The 15,307-nt window shown below is 37.7% G+C and overlaps 1 protein-coding gene across 1 annotated transcript; it reads left to right on the forward strand.

Moving 5' to 3' along the window:
• Positions 1-8,619: 8,619 nt before the first annotated feature.
• Positions 8,620-9,537, forward strand: LOC130045842 (olfactory receptor 9G1-like). Its single transcript, XM_056138726.1, has one exon. It carries the CDS (start codon positions 8,620-8,622, stop codon positions 9,535-9,537), a length of 918 nt encoding a protein of 305 aa, XP_055994701.1.
• Positions 9,538-15,307: the final 5,770 nt, after the last annotated feature.

Here is a 15,307-nt window from a genome sequence, read left to right on the forward strand (position 1 = left end):
TTATAGTGTTAGTGGTAAAGAAAATATACTAGATGCAGGTTAGTGGATAGGAGGGGCCCTTGGGACATAAGTCGAGAAAAGCAAGCTCTACTGAGGTAAGTGTGATGTTGGAATAATGTATATAAGAAAAGTATAATTGAAAGTATTGTTAAGAATAGTAGCTGAAAAATGTAAAGAAAAAATATCAAAAACTAATAATATTTTTAAAACTACAAGATAATCAAAATTAAGCAAGTATCCAAAAAGTGCAGAACCTTCACAAGATTAGAAAATATTTGTCAGCACTGGCACACAAACACATTCACTTAAACAGTAAATTCAATGCATTGGTTACTATTAATTGTTACACACACTAAGCCATATAGACAGGTTCTAAGGTGTGATCTCACATGTTTGATTGTGTGTTCTAAAATATAAAGCTTTGCGTGTTAAGACAGTCTCATCTCTAATAATCCAATTTGCAATTGTCTAGTCCAATTAAACACTGTAGCATAAACCAACTCAGCTTATATTTATAACAATTTATGGTATTTATTTGCCTGTCTCTGTGCTACAGAAAATTTATCTCTTCATGCATTATATTCTGCTTCATTCTATGATGTTTCTCACTACAGTTCAGTTAACTTGATGCCAGATATGATAAAGACCACCATTTTTGTTGTCCTGCTACCATGGTTTTCTGTTTAAACTTCAAATATGAGGACTATCCAATGCCATTTAAATGCTAATCTGCTAGGACAACATTCAGAATCACTATTAGTTAGGAACCTGGCTAGTAAAAGGTAACTCTTTAAACTGCTTAGATTACGATGTATTTTAATAAAGGAATTCTTAACAAAGAAAGTGATGGCGTTGGGGGCTAGAGTGATAGCACAGCGGTAGGGCATTTGCCTTACAAGCGGCCAACATGGCCAACCTGAGTTCGATTCCTCTGCTCCTCTCGGAGAGCCCGGCAAGCTACCGAGAGTATCTCACCCACACGGCAGAGCCTGGCAAGCTACCTGTAATGTATTCAATATGCCAAACACAGTAACAACAAGTCTCATGTTGGAGACGTTACTGGGCCCGCTCGAGCAAATTGATGAACAATGGGAGAACCGTGACCGTGACCGTGTTGGCGTTAAGAATTCTCAAGGAATGGAGAAATAACTCTAGAGCAAATTATACTTCTGCCATTACCTCTCCTATTCCTAATGGTATGAAAAGCACTAGAACTTCAAAATGGATCAACTGAGAGGGCTTTTGCTTTAGATTCAGGGATACAACTATGGCATCATTATAAAATAAATAAATAAAAAGACTAAGGACAAATATTGTCACCTCATTGTCTTATCTTGCACTAACAGTCACTGGTTAAACTCAGCAAAAAGACAGAGAGCAAAGGACCTCTTTATGCCATTAAGAGGCCAAATATCCATAGCAAAGAAGAAGTCAAGAGCAGAAAAAACAGAGACACAATAAAAAATATTTTATATATAACAAACATATTATTATTAAATATATGTACTTGATGTGAACACAAAGGAATATATATACTATTTTAGGATGACATTGGTTTGTCCTTCCTCCCTTGCCATGAGGAACTCAGATTTATTACAGTGCTCCTGAGTCACTTCAATTCCATTGTGTTTATCTGTAAACTCTTCCCTATGCTCTCCTCCCCAATTAGTTAATCAGCTTTTCCCCCTAATCAGACTGTTAATTTGTAAGATCATTCCAGTACACTGAACTTGTATTGTAAATTAATTTTGCCTTTCTCCTCTCCTTATGTCTTTTGAATTGTTTACTTTAAAGCAATGCCCCTTTTGTATAGATACAGGAAGACAGTTAATATTATGCTTTGTAACTTAGGATTTAATTGGCTCTGAATATTATTCACTCCAGTCATCTGCTTTCTCAACTTAAGCCTCAGTTTCCCTTGGTTCCTAACACCCCAAAAGCAGAGTTCGGACGAGGGACTGAATGGACCCAGGGCAAGTGGTGAGCTATCCTGGCATCAAAATGGGCCAGCCTAAAGTGCCATGATTCTAACTATAAGAGCTTGATCATAGACAAATCCAGTCATGATTCAAAAGTAACGATGAGACTAGAACATTGCTAGAGATAGGAAAAACTATCTGGCCTGAGCACTGTAGTCTGAGATCGAGATGGCCCTAGGAGAGCAATTCTATAAGCTTAAGGTATTTCTTACTGTATCCATACAAAATGATTTATATTATGTATGCTTATATGTTTGTTGGACAAGGACAGGAGAAACACACCCAGTGGATTCTACTCTAGGGTGGGTCGTCCTGCTGAGAGAGTATCTGGCCTAGAAGTGGCTTTCCCTGAGGGAAAGAACTTTACCCCTATTGATTGTGACCACACCTATGTGTAAGCCCCAACCCCTCACGGTTTTTGGGATTTAACTAGACTGTAAGAGTGGGCTGAGGGATCAGTATCCAGATTCCAGAGTCAGAAGGAGAATGAAGGGGGATCAAGAAGGAGAATGAAGTAGCATGGGGGAGGGAGAGGTAGAGGAGAGAGACAGGAGTAGCGGGAGGGAGGATTGGAATAAACTGCAACTAAGACCAACCAGCCTGGACCTCGTTTCCTTCCTTCGCCTGCCCATTGCCATGGATCTCCCTGGGGTGGGGGAAGCTGCATGAGACTTCCGAAAGCAGGTGATGGGAGAGATAGAATGCAGCCACTGCCCCTGCAGTCTTTTTGATTTTACACATACTATATGTGTCTGAATAATGGCTCAAAAGGATTGAGCACAGTGGCATGCAGGAGCCCCAAGTTCAATCCTTGACACCAAGCTCCTCCAAATGCAAGATTGACCCCCGAAGCACCACTTAGTGTGGTCAAAAAAATCCTAAAATATAAGTATAAAATAAATACATACACAATATATATGCATGTATAGATTTCTACTATATTTGACATACTCAAATGACAATGAGTTTCCAAACTATGTTCATATTTCACCAGGGAATAGTTGTCTCAAACAAGATTTTCTCAATCCTTGGAACGTACCTAATTTGTCAACCAACAATTGTGATTAATTGTCTTGCTAACAACCTTACAAGCTTATGAAGTCCTAAGGGATTGCTGTAGTCTCCAACTAGGAGATCCAGAAACCAAAATAAAAGGTTGTGGGGCAGTCAGGTGTGAATTGCGCAGAGGCTAAGGTGTTCTTGGGAATTTTAGGTAAGTTGAACAGAAAAATTAGAAGTATATATATAATTATACTTGTCCATAACTATTCCACAGGACATAGAGACATAGAAGCACTAAGAAAAACCATTTTTTCTTTAGTATTTAGTGCCAACTATTTTCAACATATTACTGATGCAGATTCTGAAATACTTCAAAGCATTGCTCACTATTAGAGATCAGTAATTAAGATTAGGACAAGGGAGGAGAAAAATCATTGCATAAATATACAAACTATTATGAACCACTAACAAAAGAAACAGAATTATTAACATTCTAAAGAGCAGTTGAGGTGAACATATAAAGAACAGACTATCAAAGATCTGTGTCAAGAATGGTTTTAAAAGATTTCAATTCCTCTATTTTGTAATCTCTTATTTCTCTTCCAAGGTGACAGTTCTTTGATATGTCAAATACTCTTTTAGAAAACACAAAGATATGTGACACTTTAAGAATTAAGGCAAGCAAAATTAAAAGACAAAAGGTTAGACTGAAATCATTACAAATGTAGCACTGTCTGTAGCACTGTCCTGGATTGTTCATCAATTTGCTCGAGCGGGCACTAGTTCTCTCCATTGTGAGACTTGTTGTTACTGTTTTTGGCATGTTGAATATGCCACAGGGAGCTTGCCAGGCTCTGCCATGCGGGCTGGATACTGTCGGTAGCTTGCCAGGCTTTCCGAGAGGGGCAGAGGAATCAAACCCAGGCCAGCCGCGTGCAAGGCAAACACACTTCCCGCTGTGTTCTCGTACAGAATACAAGTATAGAATACAAATATCAAGTCATTATACCATATTCCCTGTAATTAATACAATGTTTAATTGCATTTAAAAAACTTAAGAACACTCATATAGAAATATAAAATAATCTTCCCTTTACCAGTATTATCTTCCCATGGCCAGTATCTATTGCAGTTTATTTCTAAAAAAGAAAACCACATAAAGAATATGAATTTTTGTAGTCATTGTAAGAGAGCTGGAGGGGTCACAACTAATCTGGTTGCAGGGCCATTTATGCTAATTTATGGTGTCGGGAATATATTTGGACAGAGTATGGACTAAAGTAGACTTGGAATAGCACCATCTAATATGGTAGCCCCAGTTCCGTGTTCTACTTAAATTTAAATTAATTGAAATTAATAAAACTTAAAATTTAATTCCTCAGTGGTATTAGTCAAGCATCAAGTTTTCATCAACCAACTACAGTTGTGCCTTTCCAAACAGGACAGCAACGGAAGTGTCGGAGTACAGATGCCTCTAAGCTTCACTATAACTAACTTCTGCCCTGTGCAAATGCTTGCTCATTTTCCCTGGCAACTGCAGTTTTGCCACAGTTTTCAGCTTTTTTAAGTAAACAGAAGTGGTTGGTCCTAATTCCCAACATTCTAAAGCACAGTCAAAGTGAGGGCTATGGAAAAAGAATCTAGTGAATTTGGGGGGGGGGCCCTGTTTACTATGACTTTTGCAAAAAATAGTATTTACCTTACAAATTAAATTATATTTACCAAATATAACTTTAATTCAGGAGGATAACATGCTGACTGACTATCAGAGATATTCAGGTTGTAATCATTTCTTGATCTACTTAGCAATACTATCTCAGCCCTTCTAAACAATCTCTACCCACGGAAGTATGTGCACTATTTCATTTGTCCCTGTCCCTGTCCCTGTTCCTGTCCTCCCGTTATTCATCGATTTTTTCAAGTGGGCCCAGTAATTTCTCCATTGTGAGACTTTGTTGTTACTGTGTTTGGCATATCAAAGAAGTCACAGGTAGCTTGCCAGGCTTTGCTGTGTGGGCGAGATATTCTCGGTAGCTTGCCAGGCTCTCTGAGAGCGGGGGAGGAATCAAACCCAGATCAGCGGCATGCAAGGTAAACGCCCTACCCACTGTGCTATCACTCCAGCTCCAGTAGAGTCAGAAAAGATCGTTAGTCCTATAAAGGCAATTTTTCATTAAGTTGTATTCCCTGGTTATTTTCTATTCCTTCACATCATTCAGAAGAATCATATATTTGAAAAACTAAAATGTTTTAGAGTAAAATTTCTTTAAAGATGGATAGCATCACATCAGGAAATTTTTTGAATCCTGCTTTGTTTTTTAGCAAATATTGAACACTTCTAGGAATTTACTATGTTGTATACAGGGATAAAAATATATTATAATATATATATTATAACAGTAACTATGCAACTATTCAATCCAAAGAAGCTGTTCCAGCATCTACTTCCTGCCATGGAGATTATTTACTGCTAAAAAAAAACTATACTCATGTAGTTTAAAGTCAATTCTCTCACATGAAAAAACAATGTAAAGAATAATTTAATGCTTTCTATATAGAAATTAAAACGGAGTAGGAGCACTGGAATTATACACCCATAATTTTGTCCAGAACTGAGAAATAAAGAGAAGACAGATACAGAAATACTCCCTGTCCCACATAATGAATCTAAGAACCAAAGGAGGTTCTTAGATACATCCATTGGTACTTAGTTTAACAAAAGAAACACAGCCATGAAAAATAAAAACATGTAGGGAGATTAAAGAGAGGTACAAATTTTTAAAAGAAAAGAAATAACAAAGGACTTCATTCTTAATTTGAAATTTTACTACCAAGCTACAAAAATGAAGGCAGTGAGATAATGGCATAAGGAGGGGCAAAGACATCACTAAAACAGAACAGAGAATAAAGACATCATCCTTACTTATCCTGATGGCTTGGGTGGATAGGAAGAATCCTGCTTCCCCACAACCCCATGTCTAGGTTACAAAACATAAATGAAGCAGTAAATAGGTAGGGTTACATGGGAGTAGATTTAAATTTGCTATTTGAATAGCTTCAAAATGCATTATTCTGGGGTTGGAGCAATAGCACAGTGGGTAGGGAGCTTGCCTTTGCATGCGGCCAAACCGGGTTCAATTCCCAACATCCCATATGGTCCCCTGAGCACCACCAGGGGTAATTCCTGAGAGCAGAGCCAGGAGTAACCCCTGTTCATTGCCTGGTGTGACCAAAAAAGTAAAAAAAAAATGCATTATTCTGAAATATCAGCTAGGTTCAATATAATTGCAAGAATTGTAGAAAGCAAAAAAATAAGGGGCAAAATAGTTGACACTCAGAGGATGCTCTCATTGCAGAAGGAACAGAGTAGAAATATATTTGTGCTCTATTTAAAGATAAAAGAAGAGACTATGAAACAAGCAAAGTACACAATCTCTCAGAGCTAGGCTAGACAAGTAAATAGACTCTAAAGAAACATATCCTTTTAAACATCTTGATTCTAGCTCATCTAGGACTATATTGAATTTCTAAAGTGTATTTCAACGAGGGAGATAAGCTTGAGTTATTGCTGATCCACTCAGATTGAGCTAATCATTTTAAAAACCTAAAAATATGGTCAAGTTGTTTTTGACTGGGTATCAAGGTTATTAGGTAAAAAAAGCAAAATGGTCTTGCCACACTATATTTTTATGCACAAACCCCTTTATACATGTAAACAAATTAACTTACATTGCACATTAAAATATTTGTAAGCAATGAAATTGTATAATCTTAGAAGAAAATGGAGCAAATATTCATGAACTATGTCTTTAATTGAGCATGAAATTGAAAGATATAAAAAGCAAAAAAGCATAGATGTTAATAAAATTAAAATTTTTTTAATCTAAGTAAATTATCAAAAAAAATCTTACAATGGGATAAAGCTTACAGGCCATCTATCTCATAAAGTACTTCTAATCAGGAGATATGACTCTATGCGATAAAAATAAATTATAAACAAATATTTGACAAGGAATTTAACCAAAACAAAAGCTAATAAAGAATAAGATGTTCAACATAATCAGCAATTAAAAAACATAAATCAAAAGCACCACTTCACAAAAAGCAGGATCAGTAAAATTAAAAAAAAATGCAGAAAACTTACTTTGGTGAGAAGTATAAGCAAATAGGAATTGTCATTACTTAACCATAACAGTAAAAAAATAGCATTAAAATTAAAAAAGCAATTGGGTAGTTTTCTAAGATGTCAAATACGTCTGACCACGTGAATCACCAACTTTAATTCCAAATAAGTCATAAAAATGGAAATATATAGCCACATTAGCAGTGTATGAGAAAGTAAGTCTTTGTTAATACTTGTGGAAAGAAATTTTAAATATCTATTAATGATATGTGTATAAAAATAGGTGGTAGATCCTTATCATGGAATGTTAATTGGAATTTTTTTAAGTTATGATTGATATATTCTCAAATATGGAAGAAGAATGAAGAACTTCAGAAGTTCATTGTGTGAAGAATTATTTTTTTCTCTTATTTCTGGCCTTGGTCACAAGGACAGCTTCAGAGGAGAATTATGTTATCATTTCAGAGAGATGAAGAATCAAAGTTAGCATTGTGTTTAATTCTTTATGAAACGCCATTAGTTCCATTTAATATTTATTCCAGGGCATGGATTGGGGTGCATACTCTGCAACATATCAAAATTACCACCCTCTGAGCTTCAGGGATTATCCCATATTTCATTTTGAAAATGTGTTCAATTTTATTGATAGGTAATGGGTAAGTAATATTCCTTTTGCACCTAAAATTAATGAGCTCCTATATAAGTTCATTAGCATATCATTATATTCTCATAAAAGTCCAAATTAAACTTATAATGCATCTATACTTAGTTCTTTTATAAGTACTGTCACAACTTCCTGAAGTTTTCACATCTTTGTATCTTGCTGCACCTATATACCATAAAATTCTTTCTTAAAATCAATCAATAGGGAGTCAGAGAGATAATTAAGCTTGTAACTCACTTGTCTTACACCAACTGACCTACATTTTATCCAGAAGTCAACTCTAGCCACTTCTGGATGTAACCCCAAAACAAACAAAAATTATCATAGTTTTGCTCTCAAAACAAATCACTTATCACTTGATTGATGTAAATACATTTTATTACAACAAAAGTGCTGATACTCAAAAACTCTCATCAACTGCTCTTGATCATGTTGTAGTCAACATGCCTGCTCTTATCCCTCCTAACTCTAATGTTCATAGCCATGACCACCATTTATGAGCCTCTCAGGAGAACGCTAATTGATATAGTTTAAGGAATTAACTCTCCACTACACCACTTGTGGGCTGGAACCATAGCACGACGGTAGGGCGTTTGCCTTGCACGCGGCCGGTATGGCCGAGCCGGGTTCAATTCCTCCGCCCCTCTCAGAGAGCCCAGAGAGCTACCAAGAGTATCTTGCCCACAGGGCAAAGCCTGGCAAGCTACCCGTTTATATATTCAATATGTCAAACACAGTAACAACGAATCTCACAATGGAGACTTTATTGGGCCTTCTCGAGCATATTGATAAACAATGGGAGGACAGTATTGACAGTGCTGACTCCACTTGCATTGAAATCTCTTTCAGTCATGGAGAGGAGCAATCACACAGTCACAGAGTTCATCCTGCTGGGCTTCACAACAGACCCTGTGATGCAGTTGGTCCTGTTCGTGCTCTTCCTGGGCGTGTACTCAATGACTCTCCTAGGAAATACCACACTCATAGTGTTGATCTGCAATGACTCCCGGCTGCACACACCTATGTATTTTTTCATTGGCAACCTGTCCTTTCTGGATCTCTGGTATTCCTCTGTCTACACTCCAAAGATCATAGTAACCTGCATCTCTGAAGACAAAAGCATTTCTTATGTTGGTTGTTTATGTCAATTCTTCTTCTCTGGTGGATTGGCGTACAGTGAGTGCTACCTGTTGGCTGCCATGGCTTATGACCGCTATATGGCCATCTCAAAGCCCCTGCTTTATGCTCAGGCCATGCCCATCAAGTTATGTGCATTTTTGGTAGCTGCCTCATACCTTGGTGGGTTTATCAACTGTTTCATCATAACTAGGAGAGTTATGACTTGGAACTTCTGTAGTGACAATGTCATTGAAGACTTTTTCTGTGATTTGCTTCCCCTGGTAAAGTTGGCTTGTGGCAAAATGGGTGACTACCAGAGCATAATGTACTTTCTCCTGGTCTCCAATGTCATGACCCCCATTGCACTCATCCTGGCCTCCTATGTCTTCATCATCGCCACCATCTTGAGGATTCGCTCCACAAAGAGTCGCCTTAAAGCCTTCTCCACCTGCTCCTCCCACCTGATCTCTGTCACCTTGTACTATGGCTCCATTCTCTACATCTATGCTCGCCCTCGATCTAACTATTCTGTGGGTTCAGACAAAATCGTTTCCACCTTTTACACCGTGGTATTTCCCATGTTGAACCCCATGATTTATAGCTTGAGGAACAAGGATGTGAAAGAGGCTGTTAAAAAACTTCTCAAGTAAGAGAACAAAAGGGAATGCCCTGCCACAGAGGCAGGGTGGGATGGGGAGGATGGGGATGGGAGGGATACTGGGATTCACGGTGATGGAAAATGGGCACTGGTGGAGGGATGGTATTTGATCACTGTACAATCGAAACCCAAGCACAAAAATTTGTAAGTCCACAACTGTACCTCATGTTTTTTCACTAATAAAAATTTAAAAAAATACTCAAGTAAATAAGATTCTCTCTCTCTCTCTCTCTCTCTCTCTCTCTCTCTCTCTGAGGAGATAGAAAATCTTTGATATGGTTAGGTTTCAAAAACAGTTGACATTGTGGTCCATCATGATCCATGTGCTTAAAATTCAAGGTTAAGAATTTGTAGCCTTTGCCAGAGAAATAGTATAAGGGTTAAGGCATTTTTCTTATATGTGACTCAGGAACAACATATGATCTATCCCTGAGCACTGTCAGGAGTGTACCCTAAGCATGAAGGTAAAGGAAGCCCTGAACACTGCTATGCGTGGCCTCCAAAATTAAAAAATAATAATAATAATTGATATAGTTGATAATGACAACACAATACACTCAAAGTGAGGGAAGTTGAGACATTTAGAAATTAATTACATCTACACAATGGAGTACTATGTAGCTGTTAGAAAAGATGAAGTCATGAAATTTACATACAAGTGGTACAATATGGAAAGTATCGTGCTAAGCGAAATGAGTCAGAAAGAGAGGGATAGACATAGAAAGATTGCATTCATCTGGGGGATATAAAGTAACAAAGTATGAGATTAATACCCAAGAATAGCTGAGATCAGCACCAGGAGGATTACTCCATAACTTAGAGGCCAGCCAGGTATCCTAGAGGAAAGGGCAGTTCAGATAGAGAAGGGAGCACCAAATAAAGGATGTTTGGAGGATCCTCCCAGGAGGGGAGATGCATGTCGAAAGTAGACTATGGACTGAACATGTTTGCCACTCAATGCCTCTTTTGCAGACCACAACACCCAAAAGGAGAGAGAGAACACAGGGGATTGCCCTGCCACAGAGACAGGGGGGATGGGGGGATGGGGGTGGGAGGGATATTATCCATGGTGGTGGAAAATGGGCACTGGTGGAGGGTTGGGTATCTGATCATTGTATAATTGAAACCAAAGCACAAAAAATTGTAAATCTACAACTTTAAAAAAAATAAAATAAAATAAAGGGAAAAAAAATAAAACAAAGTTTATATTTAAAAAAAAACTGGTTTTGAGATTACACTTAATATTTTCTTAAAAAGCATTGTGAAGCATTGTGAAGTGATTTGCTTTCTACAGCTGGGTTCAAGAATTGAATGTTGGTTTTGGATTTCTGCTATTTTACTTATTAACCCTGGAAGTATTTCTACTGAAAGTCAGATAATTAAGAAATTGGTTTCTGTGCTCTGGAGTCGGCCGTGCTGGAGAGCCGCTCGTGGGGGGCAACTGGTGACCTCGGTAGGGCATGAAGGGTGGACCAAAACGCCCCCCTTCCCATGAGGTTTTAGTCGCCCCCACACCCCTGGCTCATACCTGCTGTCCACAAGGCTCCCATGCGGCTGCCATCTTTCTTTCCAGAGGGAGTAGGGCAGAAGGGAGCAACACCCTTTCCCCTCCGGGCAGACATGATGGCCTGGATTAACGCATAGTCCGTTCACTTTTCTGCTCCAAGCTGCTGGGTTCTGCATTAAGTCCTTGTGCTTCTGGGACTGTGGCCGTGCTGGAGAGCCGCTCGTGGGGGGCAACTGGTGGCCTCGGTAGGGCATGAAGGATGGACCGGAACACCCCTCTTCCCATGAGGTTTTAGTCACCCCCACACCCCCGGCTCATACCTACTGTCCAATTTATTTTATAAAGTAGTTCACAATATTTTATTACATTTAATATTCGAACACCAATCCCACCACCATTACACCTTTCCACCATCATATTTCAGATGTTTCCATACTGAACCCCAACCCCTTCACCAAAGCAGAACCGAAATAATTTAATTTGTATTGTTTGTTATGAAAAACCACTGAAAATGCTACAAAAAAGTTTCCTTAGAGGGAAGGGTATGTAGATTGTTGTATTTCAACCAGGGGTCATTAAGCCCTTCTATAAGAGATCACTAACATGTTTTTAAAGTTTGAGCCTTGTGTGCTTTTATAGATAGATAGATAGATCAGTATATATTTGTAAAAATATAAACTATATATAAAATCTATATACATCTATATATATATCTGTAAAAAAAATTTCCCTATAAGATTGGTTCCCTCCTACTATAAATCCCATCATATGTGGTGCAGTACTCTTGGAGTATGGGTGGTTTAAGCTATGAGTTGTCCCAAAAATGCAACTGCATGGTGCAGGGATAGGTTCATTCACAAGAGAGGCTCGGGCTGAGTGTGTGGAGAGTGGGTGTGAGTAAGGCAGCAGTTGAGTTCTGGAGGTTTTTGCCTGCTGGGGCTGGATCACTTACAGCCAGGAGGGTTCTCACCTGCCTCCCTCCAGGGAGCCCTCAGAATGAGACAGCCTGGTGCAGGGTATGGTGGCATGGTTATGGTGAGTTTCATCTGATGCTCTCGTATGGTAGAGAAGGACACGAGACTCTGTATCATAGAGATGATGAGATTCTTCACTTGATATTTTATGGTGAACTAATGGTAATCCAAAATTAGCAAATAGGACCATGTCTGGAAACATACATATTAACACTTTCTTTTAGATATTTAAGATATTCTAAATTTCTGTCCAATCTTCTCATCTCCCCATTTCATGTATAAAATTCTAGTGTGAACACATTTATTTTGCCTCCATCAAATCTAATATTTTATAGATGCTTATGTAGTACTGTAGCACTGCCCTCCCTTTGTTCATTGATTTGCTTGAGTGGGCACCAGTAATGTCTCAATAAATTGTGAGACTTCTTGTTACTATGTTTGACATATCGAATACATCACGGGGAGCTTGCCAGGCTTTGCCTTGTGGGTGAGATAATTCTCGGTAGCTTGCTGGACTCTCAGAGAGGGGCAGAGGAATTGAACCCAGGTTGACCGCGTGCAAGGCAAACACCCTACCCGCTGTGCTATAGCTCCAGCCCAGATGCTTATGTATGCACAGAATTTTTGGTACAAGTTATTTTACAGAATTGCTTGATTTTAAACTTTATAAAGGGCCAGAAAGATATTACAGCAGGTGGATTGCTTTCATTGCGCACAAGAGATCAGGAATTGATCCTCAACACCACATAGAGTTCCCTGAGCCCTACTAGGAGTGGTTTAGGAGCATAGAACCAGGAGTTAAGTGTAGTCAAGTGTCAAGTGTAGTCCCCAAACAAACCAAACAAATCCTTCCCCAGATTTTATAGAAATAAAACCAGCCTGTATTATTCTTAAATATGTTTTATGCTCAATAAACAGTTTTTTTATGCTGCTTCAGGAAGCTTCAATTTCCACTGATATATTCTTAATCAATATATAAATGTCACATAATAGTTATATTTTTGACTACTGGTAGACAGATATAAATTTCTAGTTCCTGGTAATATAAAAATTCATCAACAAAGTGCTTCAAGAATTATGAATGCAGGTAAGTTCACAATCTACCCTTTTAAACATTTTCTCATATTGCTTTATTTATTTGTTTGCTTCTATATTTTTAATTGAATCACTTTGAAATATATATTTCCAAAACTTTAATGATTGGGTTTCAGTCATATGATGTTCCATCACCCATTCCTCCATCAGTGTACATTTTGCACCACTAATGTCCTCAGTTTCTCTCCAGTCACTCCCCACTCCAGCCTTCCTCTATGGCAGGCACTTTTCTTCTCTCTCATTCTCTGTCTTGTTCTCTTTCTCTCTCTCTCTTTGGCATAGTTTGCAATACAGATATGGAGAGATTATCATATTTTGGAACTTCACCAGTTCTCAACACAGTTCTTATCCAGAGTGATCATTTCCAACTATCATTGTTCACAGACTATTCTTGTGTATACACCTTGAGTAGCAATTTCTGTATCCTACAATATCATCATCCTTAAATTTCATAAATAGAGGCAAATTGCTTAACAGATGATACTCCTCTCAATAGTGTGTGAAGGTTTCTTTTACATTCTTGTCAATTTCATTATTCGATTAAACACATTTTCCAATCTGATGAGTGAAAAACAGATTTTCATTCCTGTTGAAGTTTTTAGATCATCATCGAAGTGAAACAAGATATTGTAAAGTATATTAATGTTAAATATTTCAGTTTTGCTGAGTTTTATGTTTATAACTATGTTTACATTTCATGTGGGTTATTTTCTATTTCATATATTTTAAATAGCTCTTTATGTTGCACCGTCTTAATCTCTTAATGTCATATTTAATTTATGTACCTTCAACTTATCTATAGCGTCATTTCAACATAGTTAAAATTTATTAGTATTTTAACAATTGAGTTTATGTCTTGTCTAATTATGATTTCCTGTTATTGAGGTATCTTTAAAATTTTCTTTTTTTCCCCCATATATCTTATTTTTTCCCAGCTATATCAGGTAATGATTGGGGATTTCTCCTGGTTTTGCACCCAGAAATTAGTCCTGGAAGTGCTTGGACGATATGAAATGCTTTGATTGAATCTGGGTCTGCCAAGTGCAAGGCAACCTGTTATATGGTTGCTCTGGCCCTTATCTTTTTATGAGTTTTAAGGGTTTGCTTTTGCACATGTAAGCCTGTGGTTTCCTCTGATATCATAAGTGTTACCAAATATTACAATTATATTTTATGTGAAAAATTTCCAGTTTTGATTAAAACAATTTTCATTGGAAGGGAGTTTGTGGCACACCTGGATTTACTCAAGGCTTAATCTTGACTGTACTCAAGAATTCCTGACACTGCTTGAGGGACCATAAGTGGTTCTGGGGATTGAACAGGAGTTGGCTATGTGCAAATCAAATACCTTACGTTTTGTACTATTTATTGACACACAATTTTCTTTGCTTAATGCTCTTTACATTTTTAAGTAAATGTTTAATGTCACACAATATACTCATAGATAAGTATTTTTTAAATCATAAACAACTGTGTCTCAGTGTGATTCAATTAAAAAATTAAATAAGTATGTGATGTTTCTGAGTTTTCTATTTTTGAGTCAGGTTGTTAATTCCTTCATAAAATTTGTTAATTTCTTATAAGATTAGCTTTAACATCCTTATATGTATTCTTGAAACAGTGTGTTTTTCAAAAGAATCTTTGATATGAATCCATTAAAATATATAAAATACTTGTATCTTCTCTGGAATTCATGGTCATTTTTTTTCTTGGGAGGTAATGGAAGCAAAACTGTACCAACTTCATTGATCCAGTGGTGGTGGTTATGATAATGAGAAAGGAGGGAAAAGAGTTTCTTATAAATATGTTGAGTCATGTACCTGCCCCATTATTTCAGTAGTCTCTCTCACTTGATAGAATATTTTCTTGATGGTTAAAACTATTTTGCAAAATGTTATCAGTTCTGTGTGCCTGGATTACATTGTTTTACTTCTTGCACAAGCTACCCTCACTGCCCACCTCTCAGACTACTGTGTCTTGATGTTTAATCGAACATCACAGGGAATGAGCAATGGAAGCATGGTGTCATGTTATTTTTCTCTCTAGTTGCTACAGGTTAGGGCTGGAGTGATAGCACAGTGGGTAGGGCATTTGCCTTGCACATGGCTGACCTGGGTTCGATTCCTCCATCCCTCTCGGAGAGTCCGACAAGCTACTGAGAGTATCCCACCCACACCATAGAGCCT

This window comes from Sorex fumeus, unplaced genomic scaffold, assembly GCF_029834395.1.
Source record: "Sorex fumeus unplaced genomic scaffold, SorFum_2.1 ptg000007l, whole genome shotgun sequence".
Classification (NCBI taxonomy): Eukaryota; Metazoa; Chordata; class Mammalia; order Eulipotyphla; family Soricidae; genus Sorex; species Sorex fumeus.